The 27400-nt window shown below is 38.1% G+C and overlaps 2 protein-coding genes and 1 long non-coding RNA gene across 3 annotated transcripts; all 3 read right to left on the bottom strand.

Annotated features, from left to right (window-relative positions):
• Positions 1-358: 358 nt before the first annotated feature.
• Positions 359-2709, bottom strand: LOC103141835 (uncharacterized). Its single transcript, XR_476622.2, has 3 exons — positions 2623-2709; positions 2491-2520; positions 359-1987 (listed from the first exon to the last, which is right to left on the bottom strand). It is a non-coding gene; the product is annotated as an uncharacterized LOC103141835 (long non-coding RNA).
• Positions 2710-10716: 8007 nt separating this feature from the next.
• Positions 10717-23283, bottom strand: slc17a9b (solute carrier family 17 member 9b). The gene is made up of 13 exons (XM_007557624.2): positions 22603-23283; positions 21197-21394; positions 19066-19205; positions 18116-18215; positions 17714-17844; positions 17485-17581; positions 16194-16290; positions 15895-15982; positions 15776-15810; positions 13832-13947; positions 12980-13035; positions 12848-12877; positions 10717-12344 (listed from the first exon to the last, which is right to left on the bottom strand). Exons 1-13 carry the CDS (start codon positions 22734-22736, stop codon positions 12166-12168), a joined length of 1401 nt encoding a protein of 466 aa, XP_007557686.1. The 5' UTR covers positions 22737-23283; the 3' UTR covers positions 10717-12165.
• A 787-nt stretch (positions 23284-24070) lies between these two features.
• LOC103141833 (glucose-induced degradation protein 8 homolog) lies at positions 24071-26820 on the bottom strand. The gene is made up of 5 exons (XM_007557622.2): positions 26750-26820; positions 26289-26421; positions 26013-26209; positions 25713-25910; positions 24071-25103 (listed from the first exon to the last, which is right to left on the bottom strand). The coding sequence occupies exons 2-5, from the start codon at positions 26404-26406 to the stop codon at positions 24930-24932; spliced, it is 687 nt and encodes a 228-aa protein (XP_007557684.1). The 5' UTR covers positions 26407-26421; positions 26750-26820; the 3' UTR covers positions 24071-24929.
• Between the last annotated feature and the right edge of the window lie 580 nt (positions 26821-27400).

The raw sequence follows: 27400 nt of genomic DNA, 5'->3' as shown, positions 1-27400 counted from the left end.
TAAGACTGTATTAAAATTACAATGGCTTTTGGCAAGCAATATATGACGCAATCTATGGAGAATCAACATTTTTATTTAGTGAAACTCTGAACTAAGCCGACACACAGAGAGGACAGTTTTAAACTTGTGGTTCATCAGTTTATGTCAATAGGAAACTAAATTAATTCTGAAAATACACAGAAAAAAAAAGAAAACACTTTCTGCAATTGTGTATTTTTTTTTATCTAAATAGCAAAACATAATTTAATGAAATGCAGTGAACATTTCCAAAACTAAATTAGCACTAGAAGATGCAAAAAAAGAAACAAAAAACACCTGCCATTGCTTTGTATTCACATAAACAACTCACACAAAAACATAACAACAAAATTCCTACAACTTTATTAACAACCAAAACTCCAAATCCTTTGCTGCTTAAATGAGGCACAAAATAATAAATGCATAAAAAGTAAATGAGCATAATGCATTTCACATGAAAACTGTGTTCTGAAGGCCACCGCTTTAACACTTAGACTTAGCTGGTATTTGTTGATATATCCGTAATTGCCTTTTTTTGTTGTTGTTGTTAAATCTGTAGCCTTAATAAATCCCTTCAACCCTTTTATCTGCAGTAATTTTCATTATGTCAAGTGTAGAAAACAAACACTGGTCCAGTGAGAAAATGAAGAAATAATCCAGGTTCCCCACTCCCACTGTGATCATTTACAGTTTAAGATTTCAGTAACAAAGTGGGAAATTAAAATCTGGATATCTTTCTGATAAACATGTGTGCCAGACATAAAAACATTTATTTTTAGAGGAAGAACAAGATAAGATTAGCACACACACACTCACACACAATATCAGGTCTCATCTTTTCCATTTGTCCTTTCATATTTTTTTTCCCTCTTTCACATTAATTTCTCTTCAAAGAAAAAATATTTCAAAACCATATAAATATGAAATTGCTCAAAAATAATTTAATGAGATTTTATTAGACGCTGTAACATAGAAAAAAATAATAATTTACTATTAACCTTTGGTCTCACAAATTGCATTACTGTATTTAATACATCTATCAGAGAGAAAGCACTCAGCGAAAGCTAAGCCCTAAAGCTTTCTGACCCCCATTGAAAACTAATAGGACGAGCCTGTAACTGCAAACACAAGGTCCGCTGAAGGTAAATTGTACACAACATTAAGGGTGTCCGCCAGAGTCATTAGCGGGCGCTTAATGAGATGTCACTAGGATATTTATCTCAGTGATAAGTTTATGGGGCTTTCGAGTAAAATGCTCCAGGTATAGTTCGGACTCTCCTTGGGTCACCTACAAGGTAAGAAGAAGTCCAGCTTTGTCTGTCACAGCCAGACAGCACCTCAAGCTAACACCTCCACCACTGAGTTCCCTCTGCAGTACCCAGCACTTAGCAACAGCTTTCACAAAACAATCTCTGCAGCTTTTCCACTTCCGATGTGGCCTGTAATGCATTACAAATGTAAACAGTTTCCTCCCAAATGTTTAACCACTTCACCAGCTGTAACCTGGACGTAGTGCAAGTATACTCTCCTACATTTTTTTTCTGAACGGACAGGGCTCCCCTCCTTCTGAACCCCAACTAGAGTTTCTCAGTAACAATGCTCTGCTGTGTGCTTTTCAGTAGCCTTAAAGACCTCTAGTAAACGCAGAGATAAACAACCATTTCTCCCGTCTCAACTGTGCAAGATGCCACTCATCATCTATTGGATAATAATCCAATGTGGATAATCTGCCTATAGATTAACCACAGTAACATTTTCATAGGGAATAACGCACTCGTTCCATCAACGACTTAGATGTGGATGCTATGGTGGCGGACCCTGCCGGAGTCGATGTCGACTCTGCGAGCCTCGGCAAATGCCAGGAAGGTGAAGAGGCCCATCAGGTTGACTGTGGTGATGAGGGCAAACACTGATGCCCACGAGCCTGTGGCCTCAATGAGATACCCCGAGAAGTACACCATCAGGACTCCTGCACAGAACGAGAACAGTTACCATTCGGTCAGCTAAAAAGTCTGGCTTGAATCCAAGTTCAAGTCAGACTTTTCATGTTACCATTTGTACATTTTGAAAACTACACCCATCTCTTTCTGCTTTACAATTATGCACTACTGTGAGTGCAAAATTGCAAAATCTCAACAGAATACACTGAATGAATGGTTGTAGCATGACAAAATATGGGCAAGTCCAGCAGATACACTTTTACTAGGCTCTGTACATGAAGAAAAATGTCACAGGACTATTTGTCTTTACAGACACCGGGCTGTCATTCTCTGCTGACTGTTTTATTCACTGGCTTTAATATGCTCTCTTGATGAAATATGCATGGATCATGGGAGCCAGCAAACCTGACAGCCACACATCATCGCAAACTTTGAATTTAGTAAAAGGGAACCAGTTATCATTTATGGAGTTCCAGCTTCTACTGCTTAAATATTTATCATAAAGAGATTTCTTAACTAAAGAGAAACTCACCTGAGAATGCCCCGCATGTATTCATGATTCCTGTAGAGGTGGACACAACTATTAACATTTATACTATAAAAAAAAAACATTAATATTTAGAGTTAAAGCTCTTTTCATTAAAACTCTGAATGTTTTACTCACCAAATAGAGCTCCGGCACAAGAAGGAGCGAGATCTTGAACATTTAAAGAAACCCCGCTGTAAGAGAAATGTTTTGTTTTTTAANTTTTTATTTAGGGTTACTAGAGAAAAGGGGGTTGAATTTAAATACACACTTTAAAAAACCATGAGATATCAAATAAAACCCTAATAAAAATATCTGAGGTATGTCAACGTAGAGAGAAAAACAAAAAATATGACATTTTTTACATGTCACTGTTCTCTTGAAGAAACAGGGCTGTGAGCGCTAATTTTAACCAGAGTTTATGAGACAGCTGCACAATATAACACAAACATTATCACTGTATTAGTGTTGGCAATAATAATATTGCAAAGGTCTGTTTGAAATGCAATATTAGTTTACTGCTGTATAGAGACCAGTCAAAAAGTCAATAAGATATTCAGCATGTTGAATTGAGTTCCCCTGCAGTAAACGATTACACCAATTGTTCAGCTCAAGATGTTCTTTCACCACAGAGTTAAAAGCATCATAATGATAGATAAGAGACAGAGGGCTGAGAAAAATAAACTATTGCAACAATTATCATCACTGCAATATTTCAGCAATATTGTGTTTATTATTTGCATCAGATTTATTGGTAATTTAATTAATGAGATCTCATTTGCGTTTGGTCTTCTCATAGTGAAAAATCTTTTGATTCTTCAGTAAAATCTATTTAGCGATGCTGAATCTCTGAGCTTTCGTGTTAACAGCTTAATAAGTTCCACAGAGATAAACTATTGCGAGGTATGCCGCCTACATGATGAAAAACATTGAAGGAAGATATTATGTTTAAGAACCGTTTCGTGCTTGCTCATTTTGATCAAATTGCGAGGATGTGTTGAGTGAGCATAGCCACTATACAGCAGAACTCTGTGAGCGTATTCCTTTTGCAGTGTGTTTGTAGCTGGCATGAGAGAGGCTGCCTGCAGCTTGTGTGATTGTCTGTGGATATGGGAGGATGAGTTGTGAGTGCATGTGTACTTAAACCTCAGGCCATGAAAGAGTGAGCGTTTTTTTGTGTTTGTGTATGTGCTTCATTATATGAACGTCAGTGTGTGTTTTTGTGTGTGTGTGTGTGAAAGCGAGGAAAGAGTGTAGTAGGTGAGTGCAGAAGACAAACCTGTCAGCTTCACAGCTGGTTTCTCTGGCTGCAGGGCTCAGGCCGGACCACGGTGACACTCAGCATCACAGCAGCGCAGCACAGGGCCCCGGGTAAACACACCATCAAATACTGTAGCCATACACACACACGCATGCACGCACACACCTTGGTTGGCTGTCCTCACCCATAAGACCAAGAGACCAGTGAAATACACCACCTGGGTAAGTCATCATATCTTGTCATAGATTTTTTTTTTCTTCTTCTTCTTTTGGCTCAACGGAGGTGTGAACAACATCACAGACCAGATTGCCTGGCAATAGACTGACCATCATGTTGTAAGGAAGGGGCGGGGGAGGTTGAGAAGAACACAGAGTGGAGGAGTGGGGTGGGGGGAAGAATAAGCGAAAAGTATAATGGAAGATGAGAATACATGTCTTAGTGTTCTCTCTGAATGAAGTTGGGTTGTCATTCCGCATCATGTGCCGCAGTGGCTCGTTTGCAGCTATCACCAACACTTTTGACGCATTATTCATGATAAGGGTTGACACGGGCTAATAGCCGGTCCTACCCTGCATCAAGAAGAGATGGTGTTTCTATCCTTTGGTCTCATTTCAGAACTCTTTTCATGGCATGCTCCCGAGTGGAGTGGACTCTCTATGGGGGAGAAGAGCCTGAGGCAGTCCCCACACATCCAGCACTGTCGCACATTTCTATCTAAGCACTGATGGAAGTGATGGCGATTTCTTCGGGGTATTGGGAGGATGCTGGCCCCCTTTTAGCGCTCCGTGCAAGTACAACTTACAAGCAAACGGTGCATTAAGGCAAGACGAAAAGACAACTTAAGGACTGATGTTAAGAGACGTATTTACCTCTATCGTGTTAAGGTGATAATTGTAATTCTACATGGAGCGCAGGTGAATTCGTGTTGCTCTGAATGCTGTTGACATTTTGGGATCGAAAGCCCCAAAGTGAGTCAATTATACAAATAAAGTAAACATGTTGACAGGAGGAATGAAACCATGTTATGACTTGTGCTGTCAGGGGAGGTTCCCACAATAAATGATTCCACCTCAGTAGTTCTGCTCTCAATACTTGTTCACAAAGTCCGCGTGTGTTTGCATGCATGCACTCAATGATCAACTTCAGCTAAATACTAATTACTGAATACTTAGTACGGATGCCCTTTCTATTGGGTCCCTTTGGTATAAACATTCATTATGGCTCTTTTTCCTCCTTTGTAGCTCGATCATCATTATTCCACCGCATCCCCCGAGGAGCGAGACAGAGCCGAGGCCGGGGCCAGGGCCGGACCGGGCTGATGGGAAGGGGGGAGAGAGTAAGCGCTGCAGAACCAGAGCACCAGGACCTGGGAATGCACACAAGTGATATTTGTGTGAGGAGATCAAAAAGCATTTACCTTTAGATGTTTCCCTGACATGAATATTCAACATCCTTATTGAAATCTAATTTGGGTCTCCTTCTCTCAGGGGTCTTTTCATCAGTGCCCGTTGCCTGAGGCCACTGCTGATTGACGGCCAAACTTTAGTAAAGAGCGAGTGAGGGGAAAAAAAGGGGGAAGATCTGGTGGTGTTGGAGATGTGAGCGGTGTGAGGCTGGGGAGAGCTGGAGCAGATGAATGGAGAGGTGCTGAGGCAGTGACACGGGTGGGGTATTTAACCTCCTCATGTGCATGCACAAACAGAATGCTGCAGATTGCTGGGACATGGCGGACACGATAAATAAAACTTTCTTGAGTTAACGCATTTTTTAAAAAATTCATTAACACCTTATTTTGTATTTTTGAAACGATTTTTAAAAAAAAAGGACCTGTAGAGAGCCCACATGATCAGTGAATGAATTACTAAGGCTACAGACGAAAAAATATAAATATATTGTTAAGTTAATTTCATGCAAAGAAGAATCCATATTCTCCCGTAACTTTACATACTGTTAACTTTATAAATTCTACTTATAGTAAATGTGCTAAATTGAGCACCAGGAATCCAAAATCAACATTCATTTTAATGGGCAATTTAATTATTATTATCTGATCCTGAAGAGAAACTAAACAATGTAGAATGAATATATATAGCACAATAAATGCATTGCAATAATTGACGAAACATAAATTAGACTGGCTTTTGAGTCAATCCAAAGATCTTTTGTTTCTCATCATGCACTAAAATTGATATGCATTTCTTAATTCATATTTTGCATCTATCTGAAATTTACACTTGTAATTTAAGTCTATTGCAACCCATCAATAAGCAAATCAGCCAGCACTATTTTCAATAGCCAATTGTAAATTTCTTCGCCAAACTGGCAGCTTCCTCAGAGTGCCGGCCTCTGCTTCGTGTGAAATTCTTGATAATTCTCATTTCATCTCACTAAATCATCTATCTATGGGTTGTCCACTCTGGGTCAGATTGAAAAAAAAAAAAAAGCAAACAATTAAAAGGAATTAGAAATCATTCCAGTTGCCGGGTAAATTAAAAGAGAAAAGGAAGCAGTGTAAAATAAAAATTCAACTTAAAAATGTTTGCTAAATTTTCCAGTGATGTTTTCTATGCCTTCTCCTTGCATTAAGCTTCTGCCATTCACTGCCAAGAGCTGATACACCATGTTGTTTTCTAAAACTATGTTTCTAAGCATTTGTTACTGCACCTGTAAACCACACAACTCTTTTTATTTTGTTAATAAAAATGGGAAACATATCATGTCGGTGCTGCAGGGGAGAGTTTCAAATCGAACTTCTGCCTTTGTTTTTTTTGTTTTTTTCTGGCTTTGCAGATATAAAGCTGAGAACCTGCCTGAGCTGTCTGCCTCCTGTTGGGGCTGAGGAAACAGAAGAAAAAAAAAAAAGTTTCCAAATGGTTAGCGTAATATTAAAAAAAGCAGTTTTAGAGTTTGTTGTATGCAGTAAATACTTTAACTGAATTGGGATGCCCCCCTGCCCCCACCAACAACGTCCTCATCTGGCCAATGCAGTGCTCATGGTTTACTCTATTATTACACAGGTGTGGGTCTTGTCCCTTAGGGTTCCATTAAAATGATGCCCCTTTCAATGGTGGCCCCACTTGCTCTTTAGATTTAACACGGGCCATATGTCTGGCAAGAGGCAAACAGCTGAAGGGGCTTTAATTGACAAAAATCAACATATTTGCTTGTGAGTGTGTTTGTGGTGGTGAGTTAAAATAGTGAGTGTGCTCAGGCATCAGGAGATCGCTTTAGGGGTCAATTATCTATCAGAAGTTGGTTTACAGGAAGAGACGAAGACAAGAACAAAAGAGGAAAACAAAGAAAAGACGGTCAACAGAGGCAGTGATAGGGGCTAAAGAGAAAACACCTGAAAGCCGTAGTGAAGAGTGGAAGCTTGAAACAGACATTGCTGAAAATTACCCTCCGAATAATATTCCAAACTGTTTTGTTCATGACAAAAACACTGCTGTGTGCTGAATATTAACTTCATGTTTTATTTTTCTTTGCAGCAATAATACTCATGACCACAGACAAATCATGCAATATTAGCCATGTCAGCATGCTGATTCCAGCTCAGGGGGTGGGAGGACCAGAAACAAAAGAACATTCCCATCTCTTGATTTCACCTCAGTCAGAATGTAAAAAAATGCTGAATTACATGAAGCAGAAAAACGCAAGAGCTTGCTGAAAGAAATGATGGTGTTGTGATAGGAACACCGACGTTGCAGTCCAATGTCCACACAAGAAAATGTAGACTAACTCTCCATCTGGAATTTTTGATCATACAGGAAAGACTTACATATTGATCAGCAACTGGCATCTTACAGAAATTCAAGCATTCTGCCTGTGTCCATTCTGCCTGTAATTCACCACAGGGAAAAAATTATCACTTGACAAAAACTAATTTGACGCAATAAACCCTACATTATGACTGATAGCCACAGGCGTCAGCCCTGCCATTTCTCCAAACTGTGACAAAATACTTTAAATTAAGGAGCCATGCAGGAGCTCGTCATGTCTCACTTTTCTCCACATAATCAGTCTGTGGTTTACTTGAGAGGCTGTCTTTACACCAATTAAACTGTCAAAACGCTGTTCATGGGGCACCGTCTATTAAGTCACTTAAACACTATATTGATTTTTTTTTTTTTTTTTTTTTGTCTGCAGCTAGTTTTTCAAAAGATGTTGTTTGGTCCTTAAATGTCAGTTCAGTTTTAGCTAAAGATGCACATATTATGTGGACTTAATACAGAAACAAAACTGTGCTGCTACGGCTAATTTTAAAAAAGCATGTCTGTCCTCGTAAACAACACTTGTAGTTGCCTTGGTGGTCTGGCTATGAACTCTGTTGCATGCTCTTACCTCAGCTTTGGGGTGTTGCTTCTCGTAAATGCAAGATGTTTGGATGTATGATTGTTTTGTTTTTTTCTCAAGAACAAAACGACTTTTCTGTCCGCGGTCATACGAAGTAACAGCTTCAAGATGGTGACATTATTGTGTTGCCTTCCGGTTTTAGTAGCTGTGTCTAAAAAATTTCTCTTCGTTTCATATACCTCCCTCAACCACCATCACCAAAGAAAAAAACTGCAATCCACTTAATAGGCCAATTGTGTTTTATTTCTGTTTTGTACACTTTCCACATTGTTTGAGTTTTTCCAACCCTAAAACAGATTATATGTGACGTCTAAAAAGGGGGTGAAATGTTTAAAGTGTTTCCAAGTCAGCTGGGGAAACTTTAGCTTGCTTGCATTCACCATGCAATTAACATGTAAAACCTTTATGTCAGACTTATAAAGCCAGCTTATCTATTACTACAAAGCGATTAATGCTGCTCACACAATGACCAGCCTCTATATTATAAGGTAGTCCTATACAGCAGTTTAGCTTTGCTCTAATTAGCTTTCCGATCAGGGACTGGAGAGACAGCCCCTCCACCTCAGAGGAAGGACATAGGATGAAATGGCAACACAGTGAAATGTCATTAACTTGATGTTAATTACTAATTAATGGGGCTATTTCATTTAAATGTATCTCTAGCTCTCTGACAGCCCAGCATTTACTAGGTTACTCTAACTAGCCAACAAGTTGGGGGAGGGTTTAATTGCCTCGGTCTTCTAGTCTCCCTCTTCGTGTTTAATTTCTGCTAATTAAATAGTGGGCCACTCATCATGATTATGTCTTATTTTACAACGCCATTTTCTGTCTGAGTGACTGACCATCCCCACCTTTTTTTTTTTTTTTACAAACTGTACATCAAACCCTAAATTTACTTCACCACCCCACTGACTTCTAAATGACTTGTTACTTTCATTCACTTGTGACCTCCCCCCAAACCCCCCTCTCACCCTGCCATTCCCTTCTTCTTTCCTTTTCATTGCCACGCGGCAGCCGCACAAGCCACCCGTCGCCATGGTTACCCAAGCCGTTGGGTCCCATGAGGAGGAGTAGGTTCGGTTGACTAGCGTCTGGCCATTCACACGTGGGTAGTGCCAGCTAGCCAACATGGCACACAGCATCCTGCCATATGGTGCCACCGCATACGTCCCGCTGGCCCGCACTCGGGATTTGGGCGTGTAGTGAGCTGCTAGTGTGAACATGACGGCCCGGCACCAGAACCTGTTCGGCAGCTGATCCGGATTCAATACAGGACTGAAGCAACTTTCAGGTGCTTAGCGCAATAAAATAGTACGGTTTTTTGTTTGTTTGTTTGTTTTGTCACAGAAGTAGTTACATGACATGTTCCTTGACGCAGGAGATATTTTTTTTAAAATAATTTCTGCACACTATAAGGTATTCCTAAAACTTATGATTCATCACTTAAGGGTTTCATTCTAGGAATTTGTTGACGGGTAACATGGACTTTGTCATTGCTTGTACTATGCTGCCTCTCTGTGGAGCTACACAGAAAATACACAGAGACAAAACACGAATGATATAACTAAGAATACTGGAAAATTCCATTTATGCCAACAAACTGCATTTTTATTCAAAACTAAAAACTTTTTTTAAACAGCATATTTTGTTTTAACATATTTCTTATCTTAAGTCTGACTTTTTTTAGGACAGCATGTGAATATGTCACTTAAAATATGCCAAAGTTAATTTCTTGAAAACTGTCAACATATTGACAAAAACATAAAAGATAAAGGTAGCTTTACATAATCCACATCTGAAAAGGCAGGAGGAAATATTTGCTCCACCTGGCTAAAAGCTGGAAAACAAATCAAATTATTTGGTACGGTACAGTCATTTAAGTAAATTAACTTTTTAAATGGAAATCATGAGAGGAGGCATGGTTGAGCAGACATTGAGAGTAAGTATACTTTTTGCAATATGTATGTACATGTATCATCAATGTTTTTATGCCTCAGTGATTAGTAGACAAATATAGGACAGAAAAAGCAAGAGGGCCAATGATGAAATGGGAATTTTTTTTTTTTTTTTTACTTTGAGAAAATATAAATCTTAAAGATTTTTGTGAGAATTGCTCACAAATCATGAGTCAAAAGAAAAGCTGCATGTGGCCTGACTTAAACAATGGATGAAAAGAATAATTTTCACAGCTTACAAATGGATTAGAACCAAAAGGCTTAGAAAAATAAATACATCTCTTCAGAAAGCCTGAACTACTGTTTAAGACTGTATTAAAATTACAATGGCTTTTGGCAAGCAATATATGACGCAATCTATGGAGAATCAACATTTTTATTTAGTGAAACTCTGAACTAAGCCGACACACAGAGAGGACAGTTTTAAACTTGTGGTTCATCAGTTTATGTCAATAGGAAACTAAATTAATTCTGAAAATACACAGAAAAAAAAAGAAAACACTTTCTGCAATTGTGTATTTTTTTTTATCTAAATAGCAAAACATAATTTAATGAAATGCAGTGAACATTTCCAAAACTAAATTAGCACTAGAAGATGCAAAAAAAGAAACAAAAAACACCTGCCATTGCTTTGTATTCACATAAACAACTCACACAAAAACATAACAACAAAATTCCTACAACTTTATTAACAACCAAAACTCCAAATCCTTTGCTGCTTAAATGAGGCACAAAATAATAAATGCATAAAAAGTAAATGAGCATAATGCATTTCACATGAAAACTGTGTTCTGAAGGCCACCGCTTTAACACTTAGACTTAGCTGGTATTTGTTGATATATCCGTAATTGCCTTTTTTTGTTGTTGTTGTTAAATCTGTAGCCTTAATAAATCCCTTCAACCCTTTTATCTGCAGTAATTTTCATTATGTCAAGTGTAGAAAACAAACACTGGTCCAGTGAGAAAATGAAGAAATAATCCAGGTTCCCCACTCCCACTGTGATCATTTACAGTTTAAGATTTCAGTAACAAAGTGGGAAATTAAAATCTGGATATCTTTCTGATAAACATGTGTGCCAGACATAAAAACATTTATTTTTAGAGGAAGAACAAGATAAGATTAGCACACACACACTCACACACAATATCAGGTCTCATCTTTTCCATTTGTCCTTTCATATTTTTTTTCCCTCTTTCACATTAATTTCTCTTCAAAGAAAAAATATTTCAAAACCATATAAATATGAAATTGCTCAAAAATAATTTAATGAGATTTTATTAGACGCTGTAACATAGAAAAAAATAATAATTTACTATTAACCTTTGGTCTCACAAATTGCATTACTGTATTTAATACATCTATCAGAGAGAAAGCACTCAGCGAAAGCTAAGCCCTAAAGCTTTCTGACCCCCATTGAAAACTAATAGGACGAGCCTGTAACTGCAAACACAAGGTCCGCTGAAGGTAAATTGTACACAACATTAAGGGTGTCCGCCAGAGTCATTAGCGGGCGCTTAATGAGATGTCACTAGGATATTTATCTCAGTGATAAGTTTATGGGGCTTTCGAGTAAAATGCTCCAGGTATAGTTCGGACTCTCCTTGGGTCACCTACAAGGTAAGAAGAAGTCCAGCTTTGTCTGTCACAGCCAGACAGCACCTCAAGCTAACACCTCCACCACTGAGTTCCCTCTGCAGTACCCAGCACTTAGCAACAGCTTTCACAAAACAATCTCTGCAGCTTTTCCACTTCCGATGTGGCCTGTAATGCATTACAAATGTAAACAGTTTCCTCCCAAATGTTTAACCACTTCACCAGCTGTAACCTGGACGTAGTGCAAGTATACTCTCCTACATTTTTTTCTGAACGGACAGGGCTCCCCTCCTTCTGAACCCCAACTAGAGTTTCTCAGTAACAATGCTCTGCTGTGTGCTTTTCAGTAGCCTTAAAGACCTCTAGTAAACGCAGAGATAAACAACCATTTCTCCCGTCTCAACTGTGCAAGATGCCACTCATCATCTATTGGATAATAATCCAATGTGGATAATCTGCCTATAGATTAACCACAGTAACATTTTAATAGGGAATAACGCACTCGTTCCATCAACGACTTAGATGTGGATGCTATGGTGGCGGACCCTGCCGGAGTCGATGTCGACTCTGCGAGCCTCGGCAAATGCCAGGAAGGTGAAGAGGCCCATCAGGTTGACTGTGGTGATGAGGGCAAACACTGATGCCCACGAGCCTGTGGCCTCAATGAGATACCCCGAGAAGTACACCATCAGGACTCCTGCACAGAACGAGAACAGTTACCATTCGGTCAGCTAAAAAGTCTGGCTTGAATCCAAGTTCAAGTCAGACTTTTCATGTTACCATTTGTACATTTTGAAAACTACACCCATCTCTTTCTGCTTTACAATTATGCACTACTGTGAGTGCAAAATTGCAAAATCTCAACAGAATACACTGAATGAATGGTTGTAGCATGACAAAATATGGGAAAGTCCAGCAGATACACTTTTACTAGGCTCTGTACATGAAGAAAAATGTCACAGGACTATTTGTCTTTACAGACACCGGGCTGTCATTCTCTGCTGACTGTTTGATTCACTGGCTTTAATATGCTCTCTTGATGAAATATGCATGGATCATGGGAGCCAGCAAACCTGACAGCCACACATCATCGCAAACTTTGAATTTAGTAAAAGGGAACCAGTTATCATTTATGGAGTTCCAGCTTCTACTGCTTAAATATTTATCATAAAGAGATTTCTTAACTAAAGAGAAACTCACCTGAGAATGCCCCGCATGTATTCATGATTCCTGTAGAGGTGGACACAACTATTAACATTTATACTATAAAAAAAAAACATTAATATTTAGAGTTAAAGCTCTTTTCATTAAAACTCTGAATGTTTTACTCACCAAATAGAGCTCCGGCACAAGAAGGAGCGAGATCTTGAACATTTAAAGAAACCCCGCTGTAAGAGAAATGTTTTGTTTTTTAACATCAGTCCAAGAAATGTAAAAAAAAAAAAAGAAAAATGCTTTGATTTTGCCAATGAGAGGAGATAATTATATTATTATTCAATCTTCCAAGTACACAGTCAATAAGGGATGAGGCAGTAAAATGTTTGAGTATTATTAATGTCTATTCAGAGAACTAATGTTAAATGACAACATTTTTCAATTTCAGGTAAACAGCTTTGAAACTTGCTATTCTATTTCCTTGCTTTCCTCTGAATCAGCAGTGAAATAATTTACGTCAGGAAAAACAGATTTTCTCATATACAGGCTTTAGAGTTCAACAACGTACCCTGGTGCTCACAAATCGTGTCAGAGAACGGCGAACTCACACTAGTCACTCAAAGGTGTTTTAATCTGCATGTAATAATGTGCTCAATATGAATTATTCATGTAATTTTTGATATTGTTAACTAAAACAACAGCCGGATTACATAAGGTTAGAAATGCTCATTGCCTGTTTCAGCAGGTAGGTACATTTTGAACAGAAGAGCTTGAAATGAAATTTAAAAGTGCATGCCAAACAGGAGCTGAGAACTGCCAAAATTACCTCTGCTAAGCTGTGCACCAACCACATCATTCTGTACTTTAAACTGAAAACATAAGTTTAAAAAAAAAAATTGCCATGAGAGACACGAGATATTGCATGTTTTGTGGTGGGATAAGAGGAAATAAGTAAAATATTCAAAGTACAAAAACACAGGACTGCAAGGCAGAATGACAGGCATTGTGGGATAACGTGTGAGCCAGTACCTGTGACTGAATGTAGTGAGACCCATGGTGGCCGACACAAAAGCTACAGCCCAGGAGAACGTGGTATTACCACACAGCAGGACCGTGAACACACTGGACACACCCATAGAGAAAAACTAACAAGAGGAGGAGACAAAAAAAAACACACACACAGTTTGCTATATGCAAGAGAGACACTATTAAGAAGAAAAAGGAAATAGACTAATAAAATTCTGACTTCAGTGATTCTTGAGAATAGGGACAAAATGGGTTTTAATTTTCCCATAATTTTATTTAGTTATTTCTCAACCTTATGTATGCAAATATGACAAATAATGTTTAGGAAATGTAAAGATGCTAAGGTACAGGCTCCCAGTTGCAACATTTGTTTTTTAAAAATTACATTTTTAATTGACCTGATCTAGAACTTTGTCATCACCATCTGACAAAAATTAATATACAATTATTTTTAATTACCCTATTGGCGATACTTTTACTCATTTTACAGACAAATGCTTCTCAAGAAACAAAATAAATATTATTTAAAACAAAAAACAACAAAAGGCCATCTGACGGAGTTGACAGTGCATGACGGAGTTGATACAGAACTGAAGGTGGTAACAAACTAGTGAATAAAATGAAAAACTTGATACATGTGAAGTAATGCAATTCATGTAAAATACATTCAAATGAATTATTTGCACATTTAAGTGAGATTTGACAACAATTTCACTGAAAGAGTCAGAAAAACTCTGATGGAGTTGACATCTGACGGAGTTGAAAAAAAGCCAAACTACCTCAATTTATATGATGTTATTCTGAAGGAGGCCATATTGTAGCTCATCAGGTCCATGAAATCCTTACAACATACCAGAATTAAGCTTTTATTTCACAAAATTTCATCAATTTTTTGTAAATTGTCAGTTATGGAGTTGACACATCATGGTTGTGACAAGCAACTTAGGAATAAAACTGAAGAAAAAACTAAAGAATAACTTAAGCTAACCAGAGCTAACTAGCCCTCTTAGCAAAGGAAGAGAAAGGAAGAGATCATGGGGTCCTCAGAAGTTCTGGTGCCCCCCAATAATGCCTGATTTTTTTTTACATTCTTTTCATTTCTGAAGGTGTTGACAAAAACTAGGGACACATTTCAATGGAGTAGGAAAATATATAAAAATTATTTTTAATTCAATTTACTGATACCTCTATAATTATTTATATGACTACTTATACTTAATTGTCACAATATATAATTTTAGTATTTCTTTAATTATTTTTAACTATTATAATGTGTTGAGTTCTGCTCCTTGACAAGGGCTTTTACAGGCATCATCCACCGACTACAATGTTTAAAATAAAAAAAAACATTCAGCAAATACCTGGAAAATATACATTGTTGTGCTCACATGACCCAGGTTAGTTGAGTCAGATATTTGAAAAAATTATATTTTGTGTATGTTTTATTCAAATTTTGTGCTTTATCCACAGGACCTGTTTTGTCCCTATTCTCAAGAATCACTGACTTAACACAGAGGTAGACTAAGAGTCTGCAACCAATTTAATCTAAACAGCCAATTTGCTTCTAACCCATAGAAAATGTTCAGAGCTACTTTGGTATGTTAGTCTGACAAACATGTCTTACATATTTCCAAAAAGAGCAGAAAAAAATAACTTCTATTAAAATCTCTACTAGATAGAAATTAAACAATAAACCACAAAGGCCTGTGTCTGTTTTTCCCACATTTGCTGATAACTACTAATATTAGTTTCATTCTGGCGCAGAAATTCAAGACACTTCAGCCAACGAGCAGAGAAGGAACCTGCTAAAACTACACGAGCCATGACTGACGTTCAACGCTGAGTTTCATCTCAACATTATAAATATAATCCAGCGATCCACTGCAGGAAGGATGGAGAGCCTTTGGCTGCAGAAGAAGATTAAGAAGGCAATTCCAAATATTGTACCTGCATTAACTTCCTTACTGAGGCGGTGTCGAAACCTGAAGAGATAAAGAGAGGAATAAGTACCTGCTTTTTCAAAAACAAATAATACCCTTATGATATGCATTCCTCAGGTTGCATACCTTGACAAATAAGATGGTCAGACAGGCAGCCACTAAACAGAGACGACGGTATGGCTACCAACCAAGGAATGACATTGAACACCCAACCCTGTAGAGACATTACACATCCAAGCTTAGCAAGTGCTTGATAGTAATCCACCAGATTTTTGACTTCAAATATAGCTAAAAGAAAACAGCAATCTTTAGATTCAGCTGCTTGATATTTGCAGCTGTTGCATCTGCTTTACTCAAATTCATTTTGCACTGAAACAAAGGTCAGGGGTTGGACTGGAAGAAGAATGAGAGGATGATGCCGTTACCTTGGCGTCAGGGAAGGTGTCCTTGAAGAAGGTTGGCAGCCAGGATAGAAGGGTGAAGAAAGTGCTTGCTGTGCAAAGGTGTGTTACTATCACAGCACTAATTAGGGGGAGAAAAAGACAGAAATATAGGAGCAATTTAGTTCTAGTTTTTTCAAATACTGTTTGGCAATCTTTGCAGAGACAATGTTGAACAAATTTAACTCAAGGTCTAACTAAACAGCGATCCACTGCGATCCTCGCTACACAACGTATCAACACAGAAAAGGAGGTTAAAGTCAACCGACTGTAGATCATTGTTTCAGGATCACACCCAGTGAATTCTCACAGGTTCCTCTTCAGATAATAATGAGTGTATATGCAAATAAAACCAAACAACAGTTATAAGTCAGTAAAACAGGATATCAGTTGGATTAAATTATGCATTTCTGTGCTGACTGGCAGGACAGACTGTAAGAAATAAATTAATTTAATTTAAAAATAAAAACATCAACACTTAAAAAAACATCTTCATATTTTAAAATCCATGTCAAAAGGAACATGCAGTCCATCATCACCAACAATCTGAGACTTTAGTCTTTGATAGTTATTTTTATCCTCTTGGAAAATGTTAGATATTTCTCTAGTAGCTCAAAAGTGCCTGTGTGGTCTAGTGCCAAAATACATTTCTGACATGTTAGAACCATATGAAGCAGCTCAGACTCTGAGAACATCAGGTAATTGCCTCCCTCTGGTGCCCGGAGTCAGAACGATACACAGCAAGGCTGTGTTTCAGTGTTATGCCCTTAAAATCTGTAACGTGTCTTCCTGAAAATTAAGCACCAGATACTCCCCAGAAAACATTCTGCATTATGTGCTATCTCAGTGTAGAAATGTCTGTGTGGAAAACTAGACAAACACAAACGGTTGAACACTTTAAAATGTGTCTCCAGGAAGCTATGAACCCTGTCTGATTTTCTCCAGCACCCGGCATCAGAGTCTCTTTGAAACAATGCTATTGCCTCCGAATTAGGCGCTCTGGGAAGAAGGACATTTCAAAGTTTTAATGTCTCAACTTTTTCTGTTGACATAGAAGCCTGAATAAGATTAACTTGATTTGACAAAATGTTACAACTTGGGTTTACATCCTTTGCAATTACGTAAAACTCAAACTAAATTGTGGTTTTAAGTTTTTGTGGTGTTGGAATTGAGGCTGGACTTTGATGCAAGCTTTGGAAGTTAGCGTAGCTGCAGAATACAGAACACAAATACATTTCTGTTCTTCGCAGACACACAGGCTGCACTGTTGTCTTACCAGACTGCAGGTTGCTTGAGGAGTCGTGCCCAATGCCTTTTATTAAGTTTCGACTGGGTCCCACCATTACCCAGGGACTCAAGTGTAATTATAGGGCCTGCACACACACACACACAGACACACGAGCAGACAAAAATTCATACATTTCAATTACACATAAAAAAAGGAACATGATAAAAGCATAAAACTACAGCAGTGGTGCTTCTGATGCAGCTAAAGCTTCTCTTACCTTCTCCTTTAAGCAGGTATTTCCACATGCAGTAAGCCCAGAGGACTGACAGGAGACCAGACGCATAAAAAACGCTCTCCCAGCCATACAGATCCAGCATGAGAGAACCAACACCTCCAATCACAAGAGTGCTTCAAAAAAAGAGACAGAGAGGGGACCAAGTCAAAACAAAAACATCCTTGTAACTCGATGTCCATGCACAGCATGACCAGAGCTGACACAGTCGCAGGGTGTATACATCTGGTGGATGTGAATGGATCAGATGAGTTTGACAAATGGCTCTTGAAACATAACTTTTTGGTTCACACCAATCTAATTTACTCTTTTCAGGAAGGCGTTTTTCCAAAGAAATACTGATGGTTTTCCAACAAATTTTCATTCCGTGCCAAACATTTGACTCACCCCAGGTAGGAGCCACTCCCCACGGTGCTCATGAGGAAGCCTCGCTCACTCTCAACCACCTTCTGTGAGCACAGGCTTGCCAGGGAAGGATAATGAACTCCTAAAGTCAATACACAGACAAAAAGAAACGGGAAGGAGGATTCACCTTTAGGAAAAACCACGAAAAACAACTTAGCTGAGACAAAAAGCTTGAGCTTAAAACTGCTTAAGGTGTCTATTACTACATTTGATTTCTATAACATTTTATAGCAATGCTGTGCTGTCAAATAACTCTAAATAAACTCTTAATGCTATGCTGGGCAGAGTAAACATGCTGCAATTTATTGCCTCCACAATCAAGTAACCTGCTGTATGATGGTTCAATAAACATAACAGTCACTTCCCTTTAGCTGAAATAAGATATTTGCATACACTACATAAAATAACACACCCATTTTTCTTCACTGTGTAGTAATAAATTAAACTACATTTTTTTCTGTTTTAGGATATTTAGAATTACTGAAGTCTAGTAGTAATTCTAGTCAAGTACAAGACTAGAAAAAACTTGTGAAGACACTACTGATTCTGCTAATAATCTAAAAAAGTTTTTTTTTTTTCTCAGCAATAATAAGCAATACTAAGTACATAAAACAGTAAATGTTTATTCCGATTTAACGTCAGACAGCAAGAAAAAAGGTGATCTGCCTTCCTATACAGCATGGGAAAATATCTGGTTTAACTGTAGTAAAAAAAAAATACAAATACAAAGGAATAGGACGTGGATGAAGCACTTCTCACAAAGATCTGTACTGTTCTGCTGTGATTGCAATTAAAATTGTCAAAGGGTTTCAAACTCATCAAGCCACGTCTGTGTTATTGTGACAGAGATAAGTCCTCTCATGGTCTGGATCTTTAACCACGCTGACTAATTCTGGAGCGATGAGTCATCTCACGCTGCTTGCCAGTCTCACCTTGTAACAGGCCCATGAGGAAGCGGGCCAGCGTCATGGAGAAGATTGGCTGGGAGCAAAGGTGGGCGAGGATCGGAGTGAAAGCTGTCATGGACCCCCAGGCTGCTGCTGACAGCAGGAGGACCTTCTCACCTCCCACACTAGAGAGACACAGAGAGAAGGAGATAAAGACATATATATTTAGAAACAGTTGTTTATTTGTGATTTCAAACACTTGTAACTGGCATAACCTGTAACACTACATTTTTTGTTCGTGAATGTCCCTGAGACGTCGTGTTCTTTAGGGACTGGCCTTTAAAAATATCTGTGACTGACCCAGAATTTTACATGTCTCCCAACCTGGCTTGTTCTCTCTGGTAATACAAGTGTTATGTTTCAGCAAAAAGATAATATTAGAAAAATATTAGTTTACTGACCTCTGAATACATTTTGGTAACAAGTAATTAGGACATGAGGTTTTTATGGTTCAACAGTAAGCAAAGATAATCCATCATGTTGACATACATTGCTAAACTAGTCTCTTAACAACATGTTATTTCAAATCAGTTCATGATGACAACACTCTTCAGTGTGGATGCTGCTTTAAGTGTATACAATTGAAGTCAGAGGAAGAGGAACAGAAGTACATAAATGGCTATTTAGCAGATAAATGTTTTCTACCACAACTTGAGATATGTCTGTATTTCCTTCAAGCTGTGCCAGAGAAAGAGAGAGTAGAACCTAAAAACACCTAATGAGAAGTTGAACAGGAAATGTTGAAAGTGAAAATGTGGTCAGCCCTTTTGAAATCTTTAAATTAAGGTAAGTGTTCACATTCTCTGGCAAAGAAGCAAGCAAAAATGCATAGAAAAACAGAATTCTCCAATAGCCTTAAGAATAAAGATGGTACACAAAAAAAGGGATTGGACTTGGAAACAAAATATGAAGAAATGACATAATACAAGACTGTCGGCAACAGTGGATCTATCATTAATATGTACACTGTAATTTTTGAATTCTTGCACCTTACACATGCCATCTCTGGGTGCTCCTGTTTCGTAATAACCCTGTTTGCAACTCCCTAACCTGATAATGTAGACAAAGAATCTAACTAATTCAGCGCATTATCTCCCAGGCTAAGTAAACACTGCTGCACTTGTTTGCATCACCTCTACAGAGTGGTTGACCACAGTCTGCAATGTTTCACAACACTCCAAAGACCAGCAGAAAGCTGAAAAGAGTCAAACGTTTTACCTCTAAAAATGTATATACATAAGTAGAATAAGTGTCATTTCTAAAGAGGATTAGAAGTCGGCCCTCTAGTTTATCCTGAGCAATGACTAAGTTTATGCTGCCACAGGCTCGGTGGTTGCTGGAAAGGATATCCTAACCACTCTTCCTCGCCCTGCTATTTTCTCCTATGCCTGTTCATATTTGCCATTTTTCAATACTGTAAGGATACATATTGTTTTCTCTGCACAGAAAGGAAACCTGGCCCAATCCTTTATTGTTTAGCTGTGTATCCTTCCTAGACAGAGCCATTGCTGACAAAAAAAACAGCTTTCTTTCAGAATGATTCCAACTGCCTCTGTCACTATGCTTCTGTGTTTAGTTTTATCTAATCTCTAGACAGCTATTTCTGACATTAACTATTTTTTCTGACTTTGATTTTCTTTGGAGTACTTCTTGCTTAATGATTCCTTAATTTACAATGGCTTTTCCCAGGAAGAAGACATGGAGCGCTTCCGTTAACTATGTACACTGTCTCTCGTTTACTGTCCTTCAGGAAGCAATCCTTGCCCAGGGAGTCTGTGTCTTATTTGTTTCCTTCCTGTACTCTAAACTTGTTGCAAGTAACGGCAAATGTAGGCTCATACTTGCTCTACCGGAGGTTTCTTGATTTTAAAAGCGAAGTGGTACTTGCCCACTGTTGATTCAATTCAGTTCAGTTTATTTACTTCAGAACATGTGATCTCAAAGCACTTTTAAATCCTATCATACATGCATTTCAACTGATACTACTTATTAAACAATGTAGTAAAGTCCTGTTTATTATTCAAATAGGTTAAAACTATTTTGTATGCAAGGAAAACCCAGCAGAAATCCGTGCTACATTAAATAAACCAAAATAAGTTGAAGGACATGCGCTTACCGGTCACTGACGTAACCGCCGAACACCTGGGTGAAGCAGTATCCCCAGAAGAAGCTGCCTAGCACCATGCCGGACTCTCTCTTGGTCCAGTTGAACTTCTCCGCCATGCTAACGGCACAGATGGGCATCGCCACACGGGCGCAGTAAAGGAGGCATGTTCCCAGAAGCAGCACCACTGTCCATATCCTCGCCACTGGCCTGTGAAAAATGGAGCACACAAACTAAATTGAATGGACTCTAAAAGACTCGCAGGGAAACACTGGACTTAAAAAGAATTAGGAGGAGATGTGTTATCAGAGACAGGAAGTTTGTGAAGGCCCCTCTAGAGAACCAAAGGGAGTTGAAGTGATTTAAAGAGAACTTGTTTACACATCCTAAAAGTAGAAAACCAAACCAACTTTCATCTCAGTAAATCACTATATCACTGAGGTGTTAGCCAAGCACTGCTGGAAAATGAAACCAGCATTTCCATAAAGCTTGTCAGCAGAGGGAAGCACAAAGTGCTCTAAAATGTCTTTTCCAACAGCCTTGTTGACTTCTGTCCTGATAAAATACAGTTTACCAACACTAGCAGATGAAATGGCTCCCTAAATTATAGCTGACTGTGGAAACTTCACACTGGGTCCAAACAACTTTGATTTTATGTCTCTCGTTTCTTCCTCTGGGACTTTAGTTTCTAAGTGAGCTGCCAAATTTGCTTTCCTCTGAGAAGAGGATTGAGCAAAAGTTCAGTACTTTTTTTGCTCTCCTAATCACAGGTAGGATGCTTCTGATGTCGGCTCTGGTTGAGGAGTGGCCTGGCACGATGAATGCAATGGTTGCAACCCAAGTCCTGAACAAGTTTGTGTGTGATGCCTGTTGAACTACGGATTCCGGTTGCACTCCACCCCTTGTAAATCATCCAAAAAATATTAAATCAGATCTGTTTCTTAATTCTGCCATTCCTGTCTTGGTGGCACCTTTTCCTAACATACTTTTTCCTTCCACTCAACTTTCTCATTATATGTCTAGATATAGCATTCTCTTATTCACCAATAACCTTTTTATGCTTTACCCTCATTTTGAAGGAACACATTGTCTGCTGAAAATAATTGAGAAATACACACTTAAAATAAAACTCTGTGAATAATGGATTTTTCATAATATCTAAGTTTCACTTAATGTGATTTGACAACTGAAAAAATAATTATTTTAATCTAAATATAAAAATACTAACAGATTACAAAGACGGGCAAAGAAAAGAAAAAAAAGAATGGACTATGTTGTCTTTAAAGTATCGATGTTGACTCGAATTAGAAGTGACTGCTCCCTCATGGGAACCCCAGCACCCTGCTGAGTTGCTACGTGGTGACGTCAAGCCCTCTTCACAGTTGAATAAATGTCTCTGCAAGTGTTTGAAATGTTACCTCGGCCAGTTGGAGTGCGCGTCAGGCCGCTTCTTGTGACATCCAGGTGCTCCGATCTTGTCAGGCGGGACGTTCTCCTTGTGACAGACCAAATCTGGACTAGAGCTCTTGCCATGTTTTTGAATAACTGCCATTCAACGCGAGGTGACGGCAGACTCTTGTCAAAGGCTCCTGCTGTTCACTTTCCCCCTATTTTCGATCTGTCAGTGAGAAAAAAAAGAAGAAAAAAAAAACCCAACAACGTGTAGAGGTGGAAGGAGAGGGTGGTAGTATTGACGCGGTCACATTCACAAGGTTTCGATGTTTGAGTCTATTGCCAAGTCGCGGAACTAAAGCTAGAGGAGGGAGTGTGTTGCTCCTGATGCCCTGGGAAGAATAATCCACGTGTCACTTTTTCTCTTCAGCCTCCTCCTCCTGCTGCTTCAGCCTGTGAGGCTCGCAGTTCTCCGCGCGGTCGATAGGGTTAATCAGGAAGTGATTCAGATGTTAGGCTTTTTTTTTCCTGCTCAGCCAGTCCTTTCTTCTTCCGCTACAGTTTCATGTGATTCCGTGAATAAGTGCTTCAGCCTTCTGTGGCCTCTCTAAACGTGACGTTGCAGTAAAACAAAAACACTCCCCTCCCCGCGCTGTGCTGTCCCGTCCACATCGCAGCGACGGGGCAGCTGATGAGGCGTTTTCGGGCTGTAGGGCTCAAAGATGCGCAGCGTAATACGTTTGTTTTTTTTACCCGTCTCTGAAATACATGGAGATTGTTTAGAAAATCCTTTTTTTTTTTGTTTAGTTCAACTAAAAAATAGTATTGTAAGTCTCAATACGAATATATAGTTAGTTTAATTACAAAATTCGATGTCTTTTGAGGATTTCATGTAATAGACCAACACTACGAACATAATTGTGAAATCGGAGGAAAATATTAAAACAGCTTCCAGTCTTTTCTCAAATATTTTTCTTTCCCCTGCACCGTTTTTGTTTCGTATTGTCGCGTAAGAAAATTCAACAAAGATTGCTGTGGAAACGTCACAAAAGTCACGAGTCACCGAACACTTAATTATTTACAATACGATATTAAGTATAACTGAACTTTTGGCATGTAAGGCAAGGACAATGAGTAAAACATACTTCCTACCTCATAAAAATAATTAAGATGCGGCGTAAACACTCCATTCTGTTATCTTTAAAATAGATCAGAGACTTTCACAGCTCAGTTTGGCTTGTCTGGTTCAGGATCTTATGGACAAATTACAACTAATGAGAGGTACTTGCTCTACTTAATAACTAGGAATTAAAAGCTGAGAAAAAAAAACCTGTCAGTTTTACAGCTGTACAAAACATGAATACCAAACTACTTCATGTGAAACTGATCATATTCAGATTAAATTATTTGCCTGCAATATTTTTCTTTTCTAAAGTGATCTATAAAAAATAACATATGAAATTTCCATGAACAGAAGCACAAGTTTCATGTGACTTGTCGTGTAGGATAAATCAACTTTTATTGCAAAATAATATACCAGGGAAAAAAAGCACATCAGAATTTAGCCAAGTCGCTACAAATGTAAATCACTCATACGTAATAGTCTAATAGTGTCTCCATGTTTGCAAGTGTATTTACCCATTCACATCTTTGAACATCATGTTACTCAAGCTTATAGTCACAGTATGCTGTAGATTGTTTAATACTCCAGTAATCTTATCAAATTATTACCATAACCTTGCGGGTTTTATTTACGATTGTGTATCTATCACAACCTTTACAGAGTGTGTAAATAAAACATTATGATTCTTAAATTAAATTTAACTTTCAGCCACAGTGACCTTAAACACCCCAAGTAATGCATATTGACTATTTTCACCACATGTAAGTACCAGATGGAAGTCCACCGGTTGAAATGTGTTTCCTGAAAGAAGGTTTTTATTTTAAGAATTGCACATTGAGCCAGCAGTTTTTCCTGATGAAACCCTGCATCCTTGAAGTGGGCACACACACACACAGACCATCAGCCTAATTTAGGCTTTATTTACAACCTCCCCTGCCAACAACATTCCCTGCCAACAGACAGAAAAACTAGAGTAAATAAAACATTTTAGCTTTACATAGACAAATATGTAAATTATAATACCAAATAAAGTAAATGGTTTGGTTGTTATAGAGTAAGAAGTAACCTTAAATTACAATCAGTCCAGTTCAGAATTAACAAAGTATCAAAAGGCAACCCTTACAAAAAAAAGAAAAGGTTGTACTCTAACTGATTCAGCTTCCTGGGTTATAAATAGATAAGGAAATGTGTCCGTTCTGTAACAACATGTTATTTATTTAATCTGAGTCTTTATTTGGGGTCTTCGATCGTTCCCTTGCTCAGGTCGGTCATTTTGGGATACTTAATTTTCTTTTGGTCGAGTTCGTTCTGAGCCCAGAGCAGTAGCTTCAGTAGCTTGGCCAGCTTTGGAGTAGATTCTCTGTTTTCGTAGTCTAGTACACACTGATTAACCTCACTCCAGACCTGGGAGAGAAAGTAAGACATATATTAATGCTTTTATACAAATAGTCTTAAACTGGTGAAGGCTAAACTCAAAATAAAAACTTCACTAAACAGTGAATATTATTCTCATATAAAGAAAACATGAGGACAAAAACAATTTCTAATATTAAGCATATAGAATCATTATATAAACTGTTCTGATTGGAGATTTTGTTAATACTTGGACAAACCACAAATTATCTGACTATTGTTTTAATGGTTATACTGCAAATAATCTTTAATGTTTTATAATGTGCATTCCTATACAATAATTTTGCACATTTGTTTTGAGCAGCTGCTGTCTTGGCCTTAATATAACATAACCTGATAATAAAAAAATAATTATTATTTATACAAGAATACAAAATGGACTTTTAGAGATCTTTCTTTTTTGTTATTTTCATGCCATGTTATCATAACTTTTATGTTTTTAACTCTACTGAACTGTTGTCCAATTTTTTTTTTTTTACTGATTCCAGCAGGAAAATTACAGGGTAAATGAGACCCAAAACACAGAATAAACCAACTTACTGAACTAAAGATGCCAATTTAATCACAGAAAATGTTATTCTAAATGTGTGTTGACTCTACCTTTTGCCGCTGCATTATATTGAGCAGATCTCCAAAGGGAGACTCTTCAGGGTTGTCAAACGCCAACAGAGCCAGTGTCCTCTCCATTTCAGTCAGACACTCTCGGCTCTCCTCTCCTTGCTCTGCTAACTGCGACTGGGCAAATTCAAGGGCAGCCTCTGTCTCCCTCAGACGAATCAGCTCAATAAGATGCTGCTGCTGCATATTGCAAAACAGACAGGTGCAAATTATTGAATAAAAAATACAACAGAGAAATAAAAGAAAATAAAGTTAAGCTGACCACTTTGTGTTTTACAGTACCTGTAAGTGAAAGTACAGGTAACGGTTTGTATCCAGCAGTTCTGGGTGCAGACTATTGATAAGCGCAATGGCATCCTGAATCTGTCCTTTTAATATCAACTCCCTGATCTTAATCCGTTCATCTAAGGAGTCCAGGTCCACACTGGGCTCTATTCCAGACTCCATCCTGAACTTTTCTGCTGCCTCTTTGAATCCCTCTGTAAAACATAAAATTAGGTTATTTTTATTCTAAAGCAAACAGCTGTTTACGTGAGCCTGACGATGTCGGTACGTTACCTGTAACCAAGTAGTTCATTATCAGCCTATTCATATCAGCTCTCTGAATGTGGACATTGTTAAGTTTATCCATCCACTCTTCCTTTGTTATGTCCTCCGGCTTCTCTGCATAACTCATTATGATGATAAGATCCTACAAGAGGATACGGAGGCCGTGTTAACAGCAAACAAGATGATTTCATATATTAAACACTTAGGATAATGCACAGCTAGCTAGCTATTCTAGCAGAAATATGAAACCGGAAACTGAAAATAACAACTGTTACGGCCTTCGGTGAAAAACACAACACTGAAGCCTGGCTTCCATCAACACGGATCAAAACACAGAACATGTCGGTCTCCAGATGAAGATATTTTTCTCTACGTAAGACCTAAACAAGTCGTATGGTGCTTAATTTGACCTGTGTTCCTTATCTTACCACATACTTCCAATATAACGTATAAGTTATTCTTCACAATACCTGAAATTTTGTTGCTACTTCCCAACAGTAGCTAGCTAGCTAACGAAGGATGAGCCGCTTCTTCTTCTTCGCTTAGGTTTTTTTTTTTTTTTGGCGGTTGGCAAAAACATTAGGTGTGCATTACCGCCACCAACTGGTAAAGAGTGTGAACTGAAACGACGCTAAGACACTTTAAAACTGTTGGGCCAATCTGTGATAACTTCTCTTTAGTGCTTCAATAAAATGTAATTCTATTTTCATTTTGGAAGAAATATAGCTAATCAGCTGTACTCTTTCATTTCTACATTTCTGATATTCGGAATATGTTGATCATCTACTCCACAGTACTCATTTAACTGTATTAATTCAGGTAAATTAAATAAAATACAGGCAAACCTTGGATATATAGGTTTCTTCCAATATGTCAAAAATAAATAAATAAATAAATACATAAATAAATAAATAAATAAATAAATAAATAAATAAATAAATAAATAAATAAATAAATAAGACATGACAATGGTGCAACAAAAAATGTTGTGTTTTAAGCACTCCAGTTATGATCACTGCCTGATACTGAATATTATGAATACTCTTAACTAAAAGTTAATACTCTTAACTTTTCTAAGCGGGTGAATTAAATACCAAACTCGTATTTATTGACGTAGCCTA

Source organism: Poecilia formosa, unplaced genomic scaffold, assembly GCF_000485575.1.
Source record: "Poecilia formosa unplaced genomic scaffold, Poecilia_formosa-5.1.2 Scaffold90, whole genome shotgun sequence".
Taxonomy (NCBI): Eukaryota; Metazoa; Chordata; class Actinopteri; order Cyprinodontiformes; family Poeciliidae; genus Poecilia; species Poecilia formosa.
The sequence above is the reverse complement of the archived record's forward strand: the minus strand, read 5'-3'. Positions and strand labels throughout refer to the sequence as shown.

Excerpts from the sequence above, each read along its gene's own strand:
- LOC103141833 (XM_007557622.2), bottom strand. The coding sequence starts at position 26,406 with ATGAGTTATGCAGAGAAGCCGGAGGACATAACAAAGGAAGAGTGGATG. Across the intron at positions 25,911-26,012 it reads ACCTGTACTTTCACTTACAG|CAGCAGCATCTTATTGAGCT; the intron begins GTACTGTAAAAC and ends TGCAATATGCAG. Across the intron at positions 25,104-25,712 it reads ATATAATGCAGCGGCAAAAG|GTCTGGAGTGAGGTTAATCA; the intron begins GTAGAGTCAACA and ends TTTCTCTCCCAG.
- slc17a9b (XM_007557624.2), bottom strand. The coding sequence starts at position 22,736 with ATGGCAGTTATTCAAAAACATGGCAAGAGCTCTAGTCCAGATTTGGTC. Across the intron at positions 15,811-15,894 it reads TGACCATCTTATTTGTCAAG|GTTTCGACACCGCCTCAGTA; the intron begins GTATGCAACCTG and ends TTATCTCTTCAG. Across the intron at positions 13,036-13,831 it reads CTCACTACATTCAGTCACAG|CGGGGTTTCTTTAAATGTTC; the intron begins GTACTGGCTCAC and ends TTTCTCTTACAG.